We start from the raw sequence: 22,612 nt of genomic DNA, 5'->3' as shown, positions 1-22,612 counted from the left end.
AGTGTACGATCACACCGGTGTGAGTAGAACGGTCAGTGCATCACATGATCATCAACTGCTAAATTCAAATGTACTTTTGCAAGTACGCTAAATTGTATAGGAATTAATGAGTACTTATTTTGCCCCTTTACAAAGTCTTGATTTTGTTTTGGGGTTTTAATAGAATAGGTATTCATGCTTGAATGTTCAAAAAACACTTAACATTGTTGCAGCTCCTCTCTTCCCAGTCTGTCAGTAACGCTCTGTTTAGTTACTATCTCTATGAAGTCCCTCCTTCCGAAAAGCGCAATGTGCTCTGATTGGTTGGCTGGATCAGTGTGTTGTGATTGGTCAACTGCTTCGAGTGTGTTTTGGAAATGTGACAACACACCACTAACGCAACTCCACCAGGCCTCGCCCCTTTAATTTGTGTATGCTTTGGGCAGGAATTATTTAAATGAGGAATATTGTGATGAATATAATGTACGTTCCCGGAAGAAAACTTAAGACTACAACTGAGGCGTTTCAGGGAGTTCAGAAACAGTGCTCACTAATATAGAGAATAACTTTGAGCTTTGTAACTCTGCAGAATGTTTTTATGCTCAAAAAGAAACATAACACACTAAACATCTTGATAGATCTGTTAATATGACGTAATGCACTTTGAACTAACATGAACAGACAATGAACAATAGTGTTTTTATGAACTAACATTAACAAAGATTAATAAATGCAATAAAAACACACATTGTTCATTGTTAGTTCATCTTAGCTAGCTGATGCATTAACTAATGGTAACAAATGAGACTTAACTGTTTATTTTATTTGTGAATATGTTTTTTTTTTTTGGCCATTTACATTATTGTTATTTTACTCTACTTATTTTATTTGACTTATTTTGTATTGCTTTGGCAATGTACAATTTTTGTCCATTTATGTCATGCCAGTAAACCACAATCAATTTACTGTGTATGTGTGTCTGTGTGTCAGAGAGAGAGAGAGAGAGAGAGAGAGAGAGAGAGAGAGAGAGAGAGAGAGAGAGAAAGAGAGAGAGAGAGAGAGAGAGAGAGAGAGAGAGAGTCTCTTACCAATGAATATTGCGTTGTCTGTCACCATAAATTTATTCTCATTTATCCTGTGTTGAAATCCTCCCATCTGCTCCTTGCCTCTGTAAAATCTCTGATTCAAAACAAACACACATATAAAATACAACCTATTGTAAAAATAGGATTAAATATATGTTTGGGTGTGTGTGCACGTACATCAACAGATCAATAAAGTAGATTGTTTCCTCACCACCTCTATAGAGCAGACTGGCAGTCCTGTGCAAAGAGCCTGCATTGATGTCATAAAGTTAAAGGTCAGCGGATGTGTACGTGTCCACAGACCGATTAAGAGATGAACTTTGACCTCCCTCAGTACTGCAGCCTCCCGGAGCATCTCATCTATTGGCGACCAGTATCTGAACCAAAAAAATAATAAAAGTGATAAATCTCCAAAAGAACAATTTTGTCCATTTATAAATAGCTCTAAAGAGTTACACTTCAAAAAATCTATTCTTAGTATCCTTGAAATATCTTTCAAGACAAATTCATTTGAGAAGCAAAAACAAGACCTATCTTCAAAGAACCTATCTTGAATATTTAGATACACAGATATAGATTTTTAGACAATGTATATAATTCATATTTTTAAAAAATAGAGCATGACTTGATTCAGAAAAAAAGTGAAGATTCAGTGAAAAAAATTAAAAAGCATAAAATATAGCATGCTTACTTAAGGAATATCTTGGCTTCACACAACACAAAAAGTTAAAAGTTTCGTGATTTTCCAAATAATTTCAATGTCTTTTATTTTGAAATGTGTATTGTCTTAAAGGGGTCATTTGATGCATTTTCATGTTTTCCTTTTTCTTTAGTATTTTTTTTAATGCTTTATTTCCAAAGAATAGCATGTACAAGGGTAACTTTCATATTACATCAGCAGAACATATCACATGCTTAACAATAGATAAATAATTGCAAATTATACTTTGTTCTCAAAATGTTAATGTTAACAACATCAGCATTGCGTGACTACATTTAATGCCCTTCCGACATTTATCCTTGTTTTCGCATGGGCCGGTTGCAGTCTCTTTTTTTCTCTAGCCACCCCGAAGTCCTTTGCATTTTACAACGGGTGAATCTCCAGTTGTCACTGATGATTGTCGTTTGAACCTTTCTGGATCCGCCATCAAATTGCTAAGTTTAATTATATCAAGTGCTGTGAGAAAAGGCTATAAATCTATAAATCCAACATCCTCACGCAATACAGCCTACTAGCCGAGACTCCTTCTTTATGTGTACAGATGTGACGTAATGACGCAAAGATGTGCTCGAATTTTCCGCGGAAATCCACCAGTACCGCTGGAATTAAAAACAGCTTTAAGCACTGTAAAATTCAGATTGCTTTTGTGAATATATTTTATATATATTGGATACATTTGCATAATGCCGCCCAAATGCATATGCAAAAAAGTAGGCGTGGCTTTAGTTATCATAGTAGTGTTGTTTTCCACCATGTCGTGGAGATGCTGTGTGTTTCTATGGGAAAACAAAAGCACTGTATTTGGCCTTCCGAAAGTGGAAGCAATTAGGAATCAGATTTATTTACAGTGCATTTTACAGAGGACAGTTTCCTGAACCTGGGAGAGTACAAGGCCGGCTGTGCACAAAGGCCATTTCTAAAAATAAATGGGGCAATTCCAACTTTGCTTGGGCAATGTGGTGCTTCTGAATCTGAGCCTGTAAGTATGTTTTATTATTTGTCATAGTATTTGCTATTGACTGTTAAATGCGGAGTTTCGTGCAGTGTAGAGTAACACATATTGTTTGTCGTTCAGCTGGCCAATCAGAGCACACTGCTTTTCTTGAAAGGAGGGGCTTTGTAGAAATCGACTCGTTTTAGAAAGACTGTGCATAGAGGAGCAACAGTAATGTACAGTATGTGAAAAAAGAAAAGAAATTAACATTAAAGCATATTACAATACACAAAATAATGATCTTTGAAAATAGCATCATACAGTATGACCCATTTAAGAAATGTTATCAAGGGTTTTTCTGATGGCAGTACTTGCTTATCAATAACCCTCACTAAACCCTCAGTTTTTGACATTAATTGTTAGTGCTGAAATGACCTTATGATTGCTGATCCTCTGATGGTGCGGTTGACTAAGGGCAGGTAATCAGTTACAGAGATGTAGATGAATCTCTTTGCTTCTCGAATCACATGTCGTATAGCATCTATATCTCTGCTTCGACCCTTGGGGCAAAACAGATCTGGAGACGTCTATGAAGAAAAGTAGGGGGAAAAAGATAAAACAGCAGTTTTCTTATAAAAGTATTTTTTTCCGCTTTAATTAGTTTGGCCGGCACACCAGAGCAAGGTAATGAGATGGCCGTCTGTGTACCTGTACATACATCATTGTCAGGAGAAGGATTTTATCACTGAGCTGGAAATGTCTCCCTGCAGCCTATAACATTACAGCACTATTCATTTGAATGGGATGATGGATGTCTCAGATGTGTTGAGTTAACATCCTGTTGCTGGAAGGGAGTCAAGATTCATTATACTCAAATTAGAATCCGATGGCCAGTGTCCTCACATGTGACGCAGCTGGGTGTGGAATAAAGTCACCGGGATAAATTACCTGCAGAAGAGTGATCTTTCCTTAATCAGATAATATCCATTGGATCCAATGAAAGGGCAGTTTACATTAAAATATTTGTAATTAGATTGGACATAGACGTAAATATATTACAAACAGCATGGAACTGGGGAATTGAACATGACATGTTTGTGTGGTGACATGTCAAATGTATTAGTAAGTACTGTCATGAATCTCATATTTTTCTTACACACAACTACCACCCCCACACACATTGAATATGTGCTTTACAGGAACTCTCCATAGGCGTAATGGGTTTTATATTGTACAAACTGTATATTCTAATCTATCCCCTTACACTAACCCTACCCCTAAACCTACCGATCACAGAAAGCAATATTAGTATTGCTGTTTAGTATGTTTTTTTAAGCCATTTGGTTTACATGGACACAGGAAGTGAACCATGTTTATGTTGTAATGACATTATGTTGTAATGTCATTAATTATGTTGTAATGTCATTATACACATTTGTGTCTTCATAACACACACACACACACACACACACACACACACACACACACACACACACAATTACTTGTTTACTTAGCTGGGACATTGCATAGACTTCTATAGTTTTTTTATGCAGCTAGCTATAAATATATAATTTATATAGTTTATAAATACTACAAACTAACTCTACCAGAAAACTTTCTGCATTTTTACAATAATAATAATAAAAATCTGCATTTACTTTATTTTTATGCCGTTTTTACAAATGAGAATGTCCCCAAAAGGAGGTTTTGGGAGTCAGGTTTAGCTAACTTCTGGGTACAAGTTTTCCCCAAAAATATGGTTAAGTAGGTACACACACACACACACACACACACACACACACACACACACACACACATATGGTTCAAATGTTTCGGGTCAGTGAGATTTTTTTTGAAGTCTCTTTTGTCATTATTTAATCAAATGCATGTATTTGATCAAAATAGAATAAAAACTCAAATTTTGTGAAATATTATTAAATGAACTGTTTTCTTATTTAATGTATTTTAAGTTGTAATTTATTTCTGTGATTGCAAAGCTGGATTTTTACAGTCTTCAGTGTCACATGATCCTTCAGATATCATTCTAATATGCTGATTTGCAAGAAACATTTCTTATTATTATCATTGTCAAAAACAGCTGTGTTGCTTAATATTTCTGTGGAAACCATGATGCTTACTTTTTCAGGATTCTTTGATGAATTGTAAAAAGTTCAAAATGACAACATTTATTTGAAATATTAATAATATATTGCAAATATAAATCTCTTCAAAATATAATATTTGCTGTATAGTCATCAAAAATAAATCTATAAAGTTTCTTGCAATCACATCGTTCTCTATAGGGCACAGCTGATTGGTTCCTGCTGTATTAGTAGCCAATGAGCTCGCTGCTCAGCCTTAAAATACTTGGTCAGCATTTGCCTTAGCAATGCAGTGTGCTTTCAGAAACCCTCCACCTTCCCCAGCTCCACCTGTATAGATCTGCTACGGGTAATTCATGTCCGCTATATTGTACAGCCGCAGCATGTCTTACTTGTTCACAGCAGCGTGTCGTGTATGTATTGGCAGTAGCAAGTCCAGTACTTGCTCTGCAGCAGCAATAACCAACAGCAGCAGTAATAACCTCCTGTGTGCTGTAAGGATGCACTAAACACAGGTTACCTTGAAAGAATATGTTTAAAGGTGCTCTAAGTGATGTTGGGTGACGTCACTTCTTGTTGACGTTTAAAGTATTGTCAAACAAAACAGAGGCTAGCTAGACCCTCCCCCCTCCTCATCCGTGCACTAACCCTCCAAATCCTTCTTGTCGGTTATTGGCTGGAACAGTTTGTTATGTTTCGTGGTGCGGGTTAGCCCAGTTTGTTTTTCTTGCCGTTTGTGGAGCCTGGGCTGTCTACAGAGACCGCGTTTTTTTTTTACAGTGTGTTCAGGGGACCCGCAGCTAGCGGATGGTGAGGAGATGTTTGCTGTATGTGACAAAAAATGTTTTGGCCTAAAAAACGCGTGACATCGCTTAGAGCACCTTTAATTTAGAGGGAAAAATTAATACAGAAATGCATGGCATATATCAGTCTCTGTCCAACTCTTCCTGAATGCAGGGCTCCGGGGAAAACCCCAAACATGGGTCTTAAAGGAACACACACCCAAACCATTACACAGCAGTCTAGCAGATCTATTCCACCAAGACCAACCATATCAACATTGTCATATCCATTACCATGCCAAACACTCAATGCCGGTTCCTCAAAACGTTCTTATCGCTAAGTAGTTCTTAACCTATTCCTTAACCTCTCTCTTAACGTTATGGCACGATTCCCGACACGTTCGTACGCTAAATATATCTTCTGTAAGTCAAACTTTCGTAAGGTTGGTCTGGACCATTCGTAAGCTCTCTCTTAGCATTGTTTGAGCTCAAGACGCTAGTCGCCGCCACTGTGCAGCAGTCTTCAGAAATCAGCGCAGCGCAGTACAAGTCAAACTATGGTATGTTGACAATGTTGTGGGCCGGCTCAACAATGATTTTATGTTATGGACATTTTAAGACTAATAATAAAATATGTTCGCAATGGATACAGGCCTATTTATGAAGTTGACTTTATTTGGTATCAGAACTAATATGGTGGTAATTAGCCTAGGCTATTTCGTAATGTCATTAAAGCGTTTAAATTGGCAATCACTTTTGATAATTAAAATCTGGCAAACAATTTGACTCTAAATGGCTAAGATCTCTAAATGGGTAAGCATGGTGGTGTCCAGTAAGCGACCAACTATGGCAGCGATCCAACGTGTCCTTGTATTGAATCAAAGACAGCGCCGGCCGCAGAGCCGTTTAGTCCATGTCAGTTTTTTTATTCGGCAAAACTTAAGCCCTTTTGACATTTTGCCTGACTTGGCTATATTAAAATACCCGTCTACCCGTCACAACATATCGTGTGAACATATTACTGACAATTTGATCATTTAATTAATAGTCTATATTTTACTGATAACTTAAACTATGTTAAAATAAATGTTACTGGAATAATTTGAGGAATGTTTCATTTGCATAGAACGTGTTGTCTTTCTTAACGCCGTAATGCACCTTCGCGTGAAGTGGAAAATCGATTCCTGAGCAATCGATGCCAACTAATTCAGCACCTTCACTTGGGACAGCGCCTTTGTAACGTCGAATGTAAGAGGCAGCGTGTTAAGAAGCTTCCTAAGGGACACTTCGGGGAACACACTTAGGAACATAAACAACTTTGGTAAGATATATCTTTCGAGTCTTCTTAGCGCGCTAAGAGTGAGCGTTATCTGGGAACCGGGGCCTGAGAGTTACTTCAGGATACTGAAGATAAGAGAGTAAAATGTGTGACAACTATCCCCTTCTTCCCTTTGTATTTTAAAAATAGATGTACACTGGCAAATCACCAGAGACATACAAAGAAGAGAGATATTTATTGATCTTACCGACACATAAGCAGAAGCGTTTGTATTGTTGAGTGTGAGCTGGAGGGGCTTGTCTCTGCTGAACACGGCCGTGACTCTCTTGGACCAGATTGAAGGGATGTAGTCTCTGTACTGCAGCTGCCAGTAGAAAGAAAAGATCCTGTGCAGGTCCAGAGCCAGACAACTACAGTCGTACACTATCACCCCCAGCTCCTTCAGCTGAAACAAACAAAACAGGAACAAGAATCACAATATCTCCATATGAAATGTGAAATACTTGAAAAGTGTGCTTGTGCTGTTTCTTCAAACGAAATACTTTGAGGCCACAGTAAATCGAAATACTTTACCTTGGAGAGTGCCTTCCAGCTCATGCCAGCACTGCCAATGTAAATGTGCTTCCTGTCCACTACCCAAAAGGAGGAAAGCAGTCTGCCTCTGGTGAGGGCCGTCAGGTTGACGTAGCGCTCTTCCGCATCTGGGAGAGACAGACAGCCATGTGGGGAATGGTTGGGGAACAGTTAAGCGCTCAACCTTGACGAGAGATCTGCCTGTCTGTCATTCAACTCTGGCAGAAACAATATTGCACATTTGTGATGTTTTGACCTTGTGCGTAGCCTTGGGGGACTGGAGCTGAGAAAAGCCCAAGGAGTTATGCCAGGTTATGACTGATGGATGCCTGTGCGTATGATTTTACAGCGTTTGCCTCGAGAGAACTGCTTTAGTACTTTATTCAGCACTTCGGCAGATAGAAATCAATGCATCACTAAACATGAGAGATTTGAATTCACTCACAGCGTTCAGACAAGCTCTTCAGTTCGATGGAATCGAGCTGGTCACTGACAATCTTTAATTTGACACCTCGAGACTTCAGGCTTAATAATCTCTGAAACAAATACTGACCCTAGAAAATAGGAAAAGATTTTATAATATTAGTCCCATATGAAATATATGCCAATGACAATAAATCAGACTTTTTAGATGTAGAATTTAACGGTATGATCATATGTAGGAAGTATATGCACAATATATCCGTACTACATTGGTTATTGGCCAATATTATTTTTAGTTAGATTTTTTAAAATTCTGATATTTTGTGCATACTCATTTCCCCATTCATGTTGGTAAAAATGATGAGACGGCAGGAATGAATATATTAAAATGCTTTTGCATTCTCTCACAAAACTATTTCGTTCCCCTGAGAAACTTTGCATTCTCTTGCAAAATGATTGTGCTTCCCCGAAAAGACCAAATGCAAAAGCATTGAAATATTATTTCCTCCCATCCATATCCTTTCATGGGCTCCATAAATGTGGACTTGAAAGTCTTTAAAACCACTAATAACTTCATAACATTGTAAAATGAAATCTTTAGCAAAATCCCAAAATAAATATCCTCTGTACAGTAGCATTCCAAACGACTGATTTCAGTTTGAATTGCTAAATTATAAAAAATAAATCTAAACAAAAGGATCACAATTTTAATATCAGTCCATCCCTAATTATAAAGGTAAACCAAATCACATATTTTGGACATACAGCTTATGAAAAATGATGATAACTATACTGCTACAATGCAGCATATCAATAAAAAAGAAAATAATCACTTCAAGTGTTTAATGCACATTTTCCCATCAACTCTACTAGGGTAAATGCAGGCTGACTAACCTGATACGCAGAATAAAGCCGTGACTCCTGATCGACGGAGGTCAGACCCCAGTATGGGGACACGATCTCAATTGACAATTTTGCTTGGTCCAAAAGGTGGTTGAGACCCACGGTGAGAGAAACATGGTTTGAACTATTGAATGACAGCTCTCCTGGGATGTTCTCCACAAGGACAATGCTAAAAAAACATTGATGTCAGAGATGTTAGTTTGCTGGATATATTCCACAGTTTTATGCACAACATCAGGGCTTGACATTAACTTTTTTGGTTAGTGGTTTTCCAAAGTTACTAGCCTCAGCATTTTCACTAGCCACAATTTTGACATAGATACCATGGGGAAAAACTTTTTAATATCATCTCATAATTTGGTAGCAGGTATATTAGGCTGCTGTCACTTTAACACCTGACGCACGGATCCATTACAATGTTACACATGCATTTTCTTTCCTTATGTTCAAGTAAAACATAACTGGTTGTGTTTACATGAATACTTGCCAAGACTGGAATTGTGACATTATTTTGTGTGTATTTGACTGTTTAAGTGCAATAAGCAGAGAAAAAAAAATCTATTTAGTACTGAGAGGCGGCTTTATGTGAGCGCACTTTGGGTGTGAGCACAAAATCAGCGGGAATGAGTACAATTATGCGCAATACCTGCAATCTCCCGCCGAAATTCAAGCCCTGTAACACCAACAATATTCATCCAGAGCAAATGAGTGAGTGAGGCGAAGCGGTTTGTGTGTCAACTCGCTGTCAGAGAGATGAGAGAGTGAGAAAGCGCAGCTGGTATCGTGTATCTGTTCTGTGGAAAATGAGTATTGGAAGCGTTTAAGATATTTCAGTATTGATATGTATCGAAAAATCTATTTTTGACCATTACATTGCACTTATAGTTTATTATTTCAAATGCCTTTTTAAAAGACTACAACTGAAAAATGTATAGGCCAATATTATACATAAAATTCAAAGCCAAAGTGGCTAGGAGTGACTGTGTTCCACACCACTGCTGAAATCCACCCGCATTTGGCGGGTTGGCGCGTGTTAATGTCAAGCCCTGCACAACATATATATTGATGCCAACATGAAATCGAAATTGACCCTATTTACTTTCTTAATGCATATGTCTGATCTTATCGTGTTGCACATTATTTCTAAAAAAAAAACTGTTGGGCAAGCAATTAAGTCTTAAAGGAATGGAAAATGATAATGATTTTGGATAATGAATTGGATTGCATTCCAATTATTCATTTAGCAGTTCTAAACCCATTCGAATTCCTTTCTACCATGGGCACTAAAGGTAAATTATGGCAACTCTTTTTAATATTCATTATAGAAAATGAATGAGAAATCCATAAAAAGCTAAATAAAGTAAATAAATAAACTAATGCACAATATTTCAAGTCCTGTGTCAGGAACAGACCAAAATTTTACTTGGTGTTTAGTGAAAATTTGCCCTATCTCTCCTTGGGATGTTCATGAGAGAAGCAGCGATTGCCGATTCATTAATCAATTATTATTTTAGTCAGATCTTTTCTTTCAAACGGTCAGTTCATTTCACAATGGTCTAAAATGATCTGATCATGGTTAACAGCTCACTGGAGGGCAGGGTTATTATCCTTAACCAAAACTAAACAAACTGAAACAAAAGCTAAAAAACAAAAAAATACTAAAAAGTAAACTAACATTTTTAAAACATATTCAGAATTTCTTTTGTTCTACGGGTTTGGAATAACATGAGTACATGATGACAGAATTCTCACTTTTGTGTGAACTATACTTTTAAGTCAGCTGTAAAGTTTAAAACTATTCCAAATGAAGATGATACACTGCCAAGATGCAATTAACTAGCTCATGTTGGCTGAAAGTACAAAACAGAGCTGAATATGTGGTGCTCCATTGTGTTCTTTTTGGGTCTTTTTATACACTGCGTGTACTGTAGCAAATAACAATCAGGGTATGATCTATAAGGACTGCTTCTTACCGACAATCGTTGCTGCAGTTCTCCTCAGTGACACCATCCTCATCCTCTCCCCAGACGTCCACAGCAGAGAAAATTAAAGCTACCAGGACAGCAAAGCAGCAAACCAGTGCAAACACAGCAATACACCTCTGCTGGGACTGTAGAAGACATACAGAGAAAAGGCCTGCCAGTCACATCTTTCAGATATAAGGTTTATGAGAAGGCAGAGGCTATTTACACTAAATGCAAAAAGCTGTATTTTCTTTGCGCTACGTGTAAAAAGTTGTTAGATGCTATTTATACTACAATACCTCACTGTATTGTAGTACATTTTAAAACAGTATGCAATAATGACGACGTATTTAGTGTATATGATTAAATTTATTAAAACAAACAAATACTGCCTTATTGGGACATACTTGTCCCAAGTAAACCCACCCCTAACCCTACCCGTTAAACAATTTATTCCCACTATTCTATTCCCATTAGGCACTTTATTTCCACTTTTCAAATATTTTCTTCATTTTTATTTAAAATAAACACCTGATATGCGATGAGAGAAGTATAAGTTTGGAAAAAGGCAGATTCGAACTTGAGTTGGTCATGCCAAAAACTAATGCCAGCCACTTTATTCTTTACACCACTGCTACTGTTATCAGAAGGGTTTCTTTTGTAATTTTGTCTGGCATTTCTTTCAACCAGGCATTGGTGGGCAGAGTTAGTGTAAATATCCTCTGCCAACAATGCGGACTATCTGCACTTGGTGTGAAAAGACACTCCGTTAGGATAACATTGTCTTGACTTATTTAAGTTATTATAATGGGTTTTTGATTTCGGATAGTGACAGTTCAAATTTGAAGGGTCAAGATTTATGTTAGGCCTATTAAAAATTCTACTTCTCCGGAATTTGTTTCCAGTTATAATTTCATTTTATGACTGAGAGAGAATGATACAGAACATCTGTCAAATTTCCTCCTGAATTGTATTATACAGAAGGATGCCTTTTTTCTTAAAAAAAGAGAGCTTTTCTTGTATGCTTGGTAGATTTTTCTAAGGTCTTAAGTTATTAATGTTCGTGAGTGTTCTCGCTACGCAGCATTCTCTCCAAACCACTGCTGTAAACAAGCATCAGCATGAAACCGAGGAAAGTGTCTATTAATATTGATGTGGTCAATGGATAAAACGTGGTGTGCTGTAAGACGGTAGTTCTCATCTGGTGGGTCGCTGATGGTCAAGGAAAGAACAATACTATACTGTATGTATAAATATCAGCAGTATACATTATCATTCAAAAGTTTAGGGTCAGTATTTTTATTTTATTTTAAAGAAAATAATACTTTTATGAACAAGGACGCATTAAATTGATCAAACGTGACAGTAAAAACATTTCTAATGTTACAAAAGATTCATCAAAGAATCCTGGAAAAGAGTATCACTGTTTTCACCAAAATATTAAAGGGGTCATGACGTGAACTATGACGTAGTTTTTTGCACAAAAACTGATATATATGTGGAAAAACAATTATTTTCAACCCTCATTCTGAAATGATCTGTTTTTAAGGCACGGCTCCTATAAAGCTTGTCAGTAAACGGTCACTGTTATGATTGGCTAACGTCATTGCATAGGAAACAGTTTGTTGCATGCAAGTAAGTGTTTTGATATTGAAAAAATTATCCATATAAAATATATAGAGAATGGCTAACTGTCAGTCAGTTTATTTTGATTTCTGTTCTTGCCTGTGTTTGGTTTATCTGTTAATTAGTTCAGTTCTGTCATTCTCTGCCCCAATGTCTCCATGGTTTCTGATTTGATTTGAGTTTCAGTCTCATTAGTTCATCCGTTTGTCTATTTAAGTCCAGTGATTCAATCAGTGGTTTGTCAATTATGTTGAGCTCAAATTTATTTTAATATCAAGAATCTAAAAGGCGTGGATGATGCCTGACACCTACAGGAACACTACAGTTGGTTTTATGACTGTAAGTCATTCTCTTCAAATGCTATTGAAGTTTAGAAATGTGTATGTCCATGTCGTATGTAACTTTAGAGACGGTCTCTAACGAACTTGTCAACTTGTCAAGCCAACTTTTATGCAAGTTTATCACTGGGAAAAGTCCATCTGCTTGCCTGTAGCCTATAGCCTACATCACCAATAAGGTACAGTACGAGTTTGGTATTTTATATCACTGTATTTAGTCCATTAAGCTACGTTAAGTGTTTTATATATCCTGACGGCAGAGGAATCCTGGAGTATGACATATTGAGGGAAACCCTCCTACAGCACAGCGCTGTGATATAAAGTTAAGGAAACTAAACATCTGAGAGAAATATATGTCTACCTCAGATTTAACGTTTGATCTGTACATCAGCATCGGTGAATAACGTTATAATCTCGTTCACGGTATAAAGCTGCTTACGTGTAGCATACACAGGGAAAGTAACCGTGAAGACATTGAATTAAACATAAACACAGCTTTTGTGTCTTTATCAGCTTTTCTTTATATTTACTGGCTCTGATAATCATCACAAATACTTCCCGCTTGCTCCATTTCTGTGAATCCGTTTTTATAAATGAAATGAATGTCTAACTGTTGCTGTAGTCTTCGTCAACAGCCGCTTGTTCCCGGATGTGAAATGTTGAATTTTCTGTCAAATTTGAACCACTGAATTTGTGGAAGCGAATTTGTAAAGCCAAATAAAATGGACAGAAATTTGCCAGTCGAATATTATAGGTTGTATATTTGAACAGAATGAATATTTTGGAAGTGAAATCTGAAAGGTGAATATGGATTATTAAATTTCAGCCCATTCAACAAGCTTTTTTGTTTCAAAAACATTTGCCATTATTTTACTTCCATAGAATAGAACCTATAAAAAGAGGCATATAATTTAATAATTATTTCAGTGTATTAAGGACTTTTTTGTTTACTTTTGTACAATAAAGAACTGTAAAATATGGGTTCTGAAGCACTAAACTATTTGAGAACCACTACTGTAATGAACACAGAACTTTTAATTTCCCCTCCAAAAAAAAGTGCACACTCGACGTTTGCTTAGCGTAGCCCTTCACTGAACATTTCTCCCCTGAGAGAGATTGTCTCCCTTCCCATCTGCTGGCCTCCATCAGAGTATACCGGCTTTACAGCTGTCTGCTGAGTGACATATACATCATATGATTTTCCTCTGAAGGAGACATGCAAAGTGAAGTTTAATTAAAAAGCAGGGAGTGCACCACCTCAAAGCGTGCAGATTACTGCAAAGTAGGCTATTAACCTTCTTGCCATAAAAGCGGATTTGGTCAATTAGTGTCGCTTTCTTTACCGTTACACACTCATGTACCGTCATGATTGACTTTACTTTATGTTTGGATTCCCACAGATCCAAATGTTGGAACTTTGAGGTTACAAAATATTTTTTGACATTTGAGATGTTATTGAAGCTGTAGCCTATCCTTTTTTATTTGATCTCAAAGGACGTTTGGATATCAAGTTTGGTTTAAAATCATATCAGAAACACTGGGAAAAACATCTCATGTGATTTTACCAAGTAAGACATGTTCCTGTCCAAAAATGTTGTCCTAACCATAAACCTACCCCTATAGGTTATCCCTAAAATCAGAGGGAAATACTGTATGTATAACACTGATGTTGAAGCACCTAACCCTGGTTGTAAGCTTAAACTGTAAATTTGTCCCTCAAATATCATTGGTTGATTGGAATGTTGTTCCAGGATCAACAAAGATGTTGATCCAGGACAACCTGATCTCACCGCAATTCGTACGTATTTTACAAGGTGGCTAATTCGTACGGATTCATACGACCTCACTCGTACGACTTCACTTGTGCGAATTTGTGCGTTTTTTGCTAAATCGAACATATTTTATGAGTTGCCTAATTCGTACGAATGATCTACCCATGACCCCGGCCCTAAACCTCTCGGTTTAGAAAAAAGACAAAAATAATTAGCCACTCTCGTACTCGTACTGAGATAGCGTTGTCCGAGAACATGTTGTACTTGATATCACTTTTACCTACCACTAAAGTGCCATTCAAAAGGTCTTGGGATCTCTAAGTGAATGTGAAATTTTGAAATGAAATCAATCAGGAGTCAATTAGTGTTTCAGTATTTTCTTTTTTTTTCTAGAAGCTAAGAGCAAATCCAGCAGTAATCAAAAGATATGTCAGATTTATGCCACCGTAATAAAAATGAAACCTTTGTCTTGCCGGTGGCGATGGAAGGATTAAAGTTGTCTGTAGACAGAGACTTTCTCTGCCTGAAGGGAAATCCTGTCAAATGAACGCTGTGTTAGCACTGAGCTTTCTGTGCTGACGCTTTTGAGTGACACGACGATGTGCTGCTCCTTCCAACCTTATCTGTTACTTTTCAGAGTTCAGCCTTGCCGAGTTAAGCGTTCTGACATACAATCAAAAATGCCTGACATGCAGCTTAGTCAGGCTACTGTAAACCATGCTGTATTTGCGAATCAACTTGTGAGGAAAAATTATTTTTGTATGGGTAATTCTTTCTAATAAGTCAAGTCACCTTTATTTATATAGCGCTTTTCACAATACAGATTGTTTCAATGCAGCTTTACAGTGATAACAGAAAAATAATGCAACAAAGTTTGTTTCTGCTGTGCAGCAGATCTAATAGCGTCATAGTCCAGCTTAATAAATGTCCAGGTCATCATATCTCATATTATATTACATTATATTAACTATTATTATATTACCATTTTTAAGACAATTTTTGCATTCTGCATTGTGCCATTATTTTCATAAAAAATAAGCATATTCCCCCCACCCCCCAAAAAAACAAACAAATTAACACAAATATCTCAATGTGTCTGTGTGTGTGTCTATATATCAATGTGTCTGTGTGTGTGTGTGTCTATATATATATTCCCCTCTTCTTTTGGGGAGAGCTGAGCAAAATAGAATCAAATTTCAATTTAAACGCAGACACTTTCTACAGAAAAATTCTGATGGGGTTTTAAGAGCCTGAAGAAAAAGTTAACCCTCACCTTCATGATGTTCTCCTGAGTGCCAGAGCCTGGCATAACAGCATTTAAGTTCCTTCAGACTTCAGGAAACATGGAAAACGAGACGCTAGTGCATTTCATCATTGTAGTCTCCTTGGTAACATGTCCTGCTCAGCCTCTCTCTTACGCTCATCACTGTAATGGAAGTGCAGGTTCCCGGAATGATCTAGCGGGTGAGAGATGGTGTGCCTTTTGTTTTAGCACCCTGAGCTCATGCATGCTTCCACTGGCTGTGTGGTTTCCTCGCCTCAACTCCATAGTGATGGAGACAGAGAAAGAGAGAGGAGGAGAGAGAAAGGCACGGTCCACTCCCTCTCTCGAAACATCCAATGCTGGGCTAACACAGAACAATCCCCCTCCCTTCTGCATCTTTCTCACCTGCCCTGTGAAGCAAAACTCTCCTGGCAGAGTGCAAATGGATTTGGCATCAGCAGAAGAAAGACCAGAAAAAAAAAAAAGAAAAAAAAGACATGTTATAAAACACAACCTTCTGACTCCAAGCATCTCTAAGGTATTGTCTCTTTTCCTTCCAGCACGGCAGAGGGAAAGTTCAGCGCAAGCATAAATGAGCCTGACACGTTCCCTATAAATAATTCAGCATCGCTACAACTGGCTGGTCGGCTCGTGAACTAATCTATCAAGTAAGTTGTTTATTAGAGTCACCGGTATGAGACTCAGGCAATCTGAGAATCTTAATAACCGAATTCTCTTATAGGAAAGAAACCCCCCAGAGGAGACCTCTTTAATATCTGTCTTCTCTTAGACAGAAAATTACATTAAATGGAAAGCAAATGGAGACTTGCTTCGCACTGATCTGAACTGACTCCAGTGCACGGTTTCACTCTCACGTTTGCTTCACTTTCAGATGAGATCTCAACAATGTCTCAAACTGTGCTCAGATTTTCCGAGATCAAAAGTCAATGATTTCAACAGGAACTCATCTAAGATCATATTATGTTATTCACATTTTTTTTTGCTCTACATTCTTACTCTATTATTAGAAAATTGTCTCATTTAAGCAGAAAGTGTTATTTTTACTATTATCTATATATTATTATAGTATTTATTTATTAATATTTTTAATTAGCTTTTATATATATATATATATATTTTTTTTTTTTTTTAACTTATGTGCTTTTGTCATTTAAAAAAAATAAATAATTTTGCATATAAAATAAAACCTTTAGCTGTAGTTTGCCTTTTTTACCAAATAATTTTGTCAGATAAATACCATACTCAAGTTTAGTGTTTTGTTCTTCCTTCATACATACATACATACATATATTTTTTTTTTCTTTTTTATATATATATATATATATATATTTCTTCATATTTTGATAATTTTATCGAACAGATATACCCACTGAACACACTGGTCACATACCGTATATATATATATATATATAATCCAGCATAATTATTATATAATTATTATTCTAATTTTAATAATATTAAAATTATACATAATTATTGTATTTTGCATGCCGGGACACCATAGGAAGCGGGAGTGCTGGTGGACCAGCTAAAGCCGTTTAATTTTGTTTGAGAAATGCCTGACTATGCTGGTCCACCAGCTAGACCACAGCACTGTACCAGCTCTAACCAGCATAAACCAGCCTGGACCAACATGGAATTCATGCGGGGTTATGCTGGATTTTTCAATAGGGTAGCTGGTCGGCTCACATGATGCAAAAAGGGCAAGTGAGTTTTCTCAGGAATCACTCCTCAGATGTTCCTGGCACACTATAGCAAAGGAATGGAGCATATGCTGCGTACAGCGGGAGACTCCTGCTGAATCTCACCTCACTTACACTGTTAAAAATTACCTGTAAATTTTACAGTAAAATACTGGCAGCAGGGTTGCCAGCCAATTACTGTATTTTTTACAGTAGCGTTTCTGTAATTTAATTTACAGAATTGTACTGTATTCTCTGATTACAGTAAAATTCTGTAAATTAAATTACAGAAACGCTACTGTAAAAAATACAGTAATTGGCTGGCAACCCTGCTGCCAGTATTTTACTGTAAAATTTACAGGTAATTTTTAACAGTGTATGTAAAATGGAGTATACAATATATTTTCCTGATTTTTGAGTATTAATGACTGGCAGCTGAATTTTAAATGTAAATTATTTATCAACTACATAAGCTTTAAACAATTGTTTTTAAATACATAAAGTGTTGTATAATGCACAACTTAATTCCCTTATTACTTCACAAAACAAAAAAATAATTCAACATACTTATCTTGAAAAACAGGTAAAAATTTATAACTTTAAAATCTGCATGAAAAAAAGTCATAAACAGTGTATTTTGTATTATTTTGATTTCAAAATTGTATTTTTTTTAAAAATGGACATGAAATTAAATATTTTTAAATTACTTGAAACAAATTAGCCGTCATGGCCCTTCACACAAAGAAGAAATACGCAAACAACATACATTTAAAACCACAAGTTGACCAACATGATCATAATAATAAAACAAAAAGAGACGGGTGAATTTTCACCACTTCATTACCAGACAAACATGTCCAAACAACAAGGCCCCAAGTCAGTCCAACAAACTTCTGATCAAAAATGGAGAACAATTCAGCTCCAGAATGCTGTTCCATCACAGGATGCAAAGAGTGGCTAGAAACATTGAAAAGAAAAAAGAGGACAATATATATTAGATATATTACAAAACATAATGATACAGTCAAAGACAGATACAGGGATGACAGATACAGTTAAGCCCCTTTCACACAGAGATTCCGGAAAAGTGACCTGGGATTTGATCCAGGTTCATTTGATTTGGTTCATTTACACTGCCAGTGATTTTCCAGAATCAGAGAGTGCATTCACACACAACACGTAAAGACACGTGACATCGATGTGACTTGTAATGTCTCAGCAGCGTCTTAAGTTTGCTTATGAGCTGCGATCTCTCTCTCTCTCTCAAGAAACCACGCTTGTGCATTTTTTTCTCTGATTCAATCATAAACTTGCGCATTACGTACCGTTTCACAGCTGGCGAACAATCCCGGCTTCAGCGTCATCACTACAACACGGCATTATTACGGCTTTTGTTCACATAGCGCACGTTCCGGGACTGAACATGGCAATGTTACTAGGTCCCCAACCCGGCATCGATCCCGGCATCAGTCCCAGGTCGTGTTCACGTTCACACAGAAGGCATTCTGGCAATTTCCCGGGAACATCGCGCTGTGTGAAAAGGGCTTTAGAGACAGATAGAGAATATTAAAAGGTTACAATTAAAGGGAAAATAGATCTGTGTGTGTGTGTACTACTTACATTTCAGAAATTCCACTGTTAATCCATCACTTTGCTGGGCAGAGTGGCAACATGTGGGTTCACTGCAACCTGTTTCTTCTGTACCATTTGCCCTGTTGTTAGATGGCAATTTTTCTCTTGATTTCTTTGTTCCTCTTTCTGGATTAATACATACAAAGCGCCTAAAGGTTCAGGAAACAGACAATATGTAATTAAGATTGGTTTTAAGTTTTTGAGGCTTGTAATCATGTTTTTAAAATTGGACCATATATTAGAGCAGTGTTTCTCAACTCCAGTCATGAGGACCTCCCAGGAAGGAAGTTTTATATGTCAACTAATTAAAACACCTGATTTAACTCATTAGCTTGCTAGTGTTAAAGATGGAGACATCTAAATCATTCGCCCTAAAAATTCTCTCTTCTCGAGTTGAGAAACATTGTGTTAAAGGGATAGTTCGGCCAAAATTGATATTAAACCCATGATTTACTCACCCTCAAGCCGTTCGAGATGCATATGTCAATAATTTTTCAGACTAACACATTTTCAGTTATTTTAGAAAATGTCTTAGATCTTTCAGTGGTTATAATGTCAAGTTATGGGATCCACCTCCTACAAGTCCCAAAAATGTGCATGCATCCTTCACAAAAGTAACCCATCCGGCTCCAGGGGGATAAACGAAGGCCTTCTGAGGGTAATCCGTGCGGTTTTGTCGTAAAAATATACATATTTAAAACTTTATAAATGAAAATAACTGGCTTGAAGGAGTGGACCCCATAACTTCACATTATAACCACTGAAAGATCTAAGACATTTTCTAAAATAACTGAAAATGTGTTCGTCTGAAAAATGATTGACATATGCATCTCGAACGGCTTGAGGGTGAGTAAATCATGGGTTTAATATAATTTTTGGCCGAACTATCCCTTTAAAGGCCTCAACAGAAAAGGCAAGTTCTGATATTGAATAAATGTGTAAAATGCAGGTACTGAGGTTGTTAAGAATTCAATCATTACCTTTGAATGAACTCCAAGGTACTGCCTCCTCCTGATTGAATATGTAATATGCTGTGAACAGTATGGGAAGGCCAGACAGGAAGCTGTGCTGAAAGCCCTCCTCACACACACAACTTGGCCTTCCAGTGCCCACTTGTCTGTGTCTCCTAAAACAATACAACATGTGACAACAATAGTTATTTTTAACTAGGCCTATACCATTTTTATTTTTCGTTTTTTTACATTTAAACTATAATTTAGTATTCAGAGTGCAGGAACTCTTTCTTTTAAATAAAGTTAAAAACGGCATTACAAACAAACAATAAGTAAATTTCACACACAGAGTAGGCTACAGCTAAAAAAACACATTTCGTACTGAAATGTAAGCCAACTATGGATTTTTACACCGGCATATTAAACGTGCAACAAACCTGGTAACTTATTACAGCATCATTTATAATTCATATGACACGCATCCTCCGTGAGTCTGACGCAAGGCTTTAGCAACGGCGTTTTCATTTCGGCGCCCATTTTAACAGATGACTTGATTTTGATTTGATTTACACCATAAAATAATCACGACGAAGTGTGCTAATCAACACGAAGCTCGTGTGAATACCGACAGTTGTCATTAAAGCATGTAATTCTTAACACAGGAGCCCATAGATTTTCTGCCCATAGCCGCTGTAGCGCCGGGGTGAGATGTGTAAAATACTACCGCGTCCGCGCTGCTGAAGCCCGGCGCAAGTCTCCTTCGCGCCCCGCGGTCGGAGGATGTGTGATCCGGGGTTACCAATATGAACCGCGAATATAACATTACCTTCATAGTCTACGAGTTACCAAACATTGAAAATAAGAAACTGAAATAATAAGTCACTTACCACAGAGTTGTGAAGCACTCCTCCTGCGCTACCCGAAAGTCGACGACACGACCGTTGAAGATCACAAATGCCTCAGAAGATTTGAAATTTACAGCAATATTCTGTATTTTGAATTAAACCGCCTAGCGACCCCAGAATGCATTGCAGTTTACAGCAATATGCTGTATTATTAGAAAACAGCCAGCTGCTGTAAAATAATGCTGTAATTTTTACAGCAATTCATTACAGTGTATGCTCTGTTAATTACTGCCTATACTCATGAGACACAGATGACCTCCATCACTGGGATTTGTATCATTGCTTAACAAGATAATGCGCACTCTTCTCAGTCCTGTGATTACATAGTGGAGTTTGTTGAGTAAGCATATTTAAAAACAACTAATTCCCCATCTTGACCACTTTAGAGTCAGCAAAAGCCATCTGAATAAACGCAATGTTGATAGACCACAAGACTTGATCGCACTTACAGCAGGGATACATTGAGGAGAACTGGCAGGATGTTGGACAGGAGATATATGCACCTGTGTTTTGGGACATCCGTTGCATAACTTTTCAGTGAAGGATAAAGAGAGCAAAACGAAATGGGAATGAACCTGCCCGTCTGAATAGAGGTCAATGTCAGCATGACGTTCATTAGTTACAGCTGAGCCCCTCACCTCAAAACGCCAAGCACTCCATCACTGCACAGCAGCTGCACTTACATACAGCAGAGCGCAGAAGTACAGTGTTTTTTATGAATCAAAAAGTGAATTTTAATTGGGAGAGTAAGGCATTTTGTAGAAGTGTTGAGTGCTGCTGATTGGGTGCTAAAGAAGGTAAAAAGGAAAGAAAAGAAAAGAAAAGAAAAGGAGAGTGTGTTTGCATCTTTATTACCATATCTCATTCAATCCATGGCTCCATAAATAACTTTTTAATGTCCATGGAACCTTTCTATTCCACGAAAGATACAATATAGTTGAAAAGGGTTTTTTAGATTATTAAAATGTTCTTACTAAAAATGTTTATATTCTTTTAAAGTCCCCATGAAATCAAAATGTAATTTTTTTTAACCTTTAGTATGAATATGCTTCGCATTTAGAAGATATAAGAATTCAAATTTATAGTCTCTCACTTCCGCCAATATGAATCAATGATTTTGATGACTTCCGATACCGATACCGATGCCACAGCTTTGGCTATTTGCCGATACAGATATCAATCCCATATTTTTATTTTATTGATCAATATATTTGTTTCCTTAAAATTTAAATTAACTTTTACTTTATTCTCATCTGAATTATAAATAATTTATTTCTGTATAAAATAATACTACCATTAAAAACACATTTGATTTTCCTTTTTAATCAATGTAGAATGTGAAACTTAAAAATAAACAGATTAGTGCTCTGTTTTAGGACAAGAAATGAAAACCAATGCAATATGATGAATGTCCAAAAGATGAGATAGGCTAATTTTTGCTTTTAAACAGCGTGTGTGTGTGTGTGTGTGTGTGTGTGTGTGTGTGTGTGTGTGTGTGTGTGTGTGTGTGCCCTTGTTTATATTACATTGTGGGGACCAAATGTCCCCATAAGAATAGTAAAACCTGAGATCACCTACATTGTGGGGACCAGCCAGCGGTCCCCACTTTTCAAAAGGCTTATAAATCACACAGGATGAGTTGTTTTGAGAAAGTAAAAATGCAGAATGTTTCCT

The 22,612-nt window shown here is 37.0% G+C and overlaps 1 protein-coding gene across 1 annotated transcript in view; it reads right to left on the bottom strand.

Annotated features, from left to right (window-relative positions):
* The window catches only part of pld5 (phospholipase D family member 5), a 38,870-nt gene that overhangs the window by 4,682 nt on the left and 11,576 nt on the right, over positions 1–22,612 (bottom strand). The window contains exons 2-9 of the mRNA XM_079883583.1: positions 10,755–10,891; positions 8,773–8,950; positions 7,901–8,009; positions 7,456–7,583; positions 7,130–7,327; positions 3,155–3,306; positions 1,276–1,441; positions 1,068–1,158 (exon numbers count right to left, since the gene is read on the bottom strand). Coding sequence (XP_079739709.1) covers positions 1,068–1,158; positions 1,276–1,441; positions 3,155–3,306; positions 7,130–7,327; positions 7,456–7,583; positions 7,901–8,009; positions 8,773–8,950; positions 10,755–10,891 — 1,159 coding nt within the window. The remainder of the gene's footprint in view (positions 1–1,067; positions 1,159–1,275; positions 1,442–3,154; positions 3,307–7,129; positions 7,328–7,455; positions 7,584–7,900; positions 8,010–8,772; positions 8,951–10,754; positions 10,892–22,612) is intronic.

Source organism: Squalius cephalus, assembly GCF_949319135.1.
Source record: "Squalius cephalus genome assembly, chromosome: 10".
NCBI lineage: Eukaryota > Metazoa > Chordata > Actinopteri > Cypriniformes > Leuciscidae > Squalius > Squalius cephalus.
Note: the sequence above shows the minus strand (reverse complement) of the source record. Positions and strands in the feature narration are given on the sequence as shown.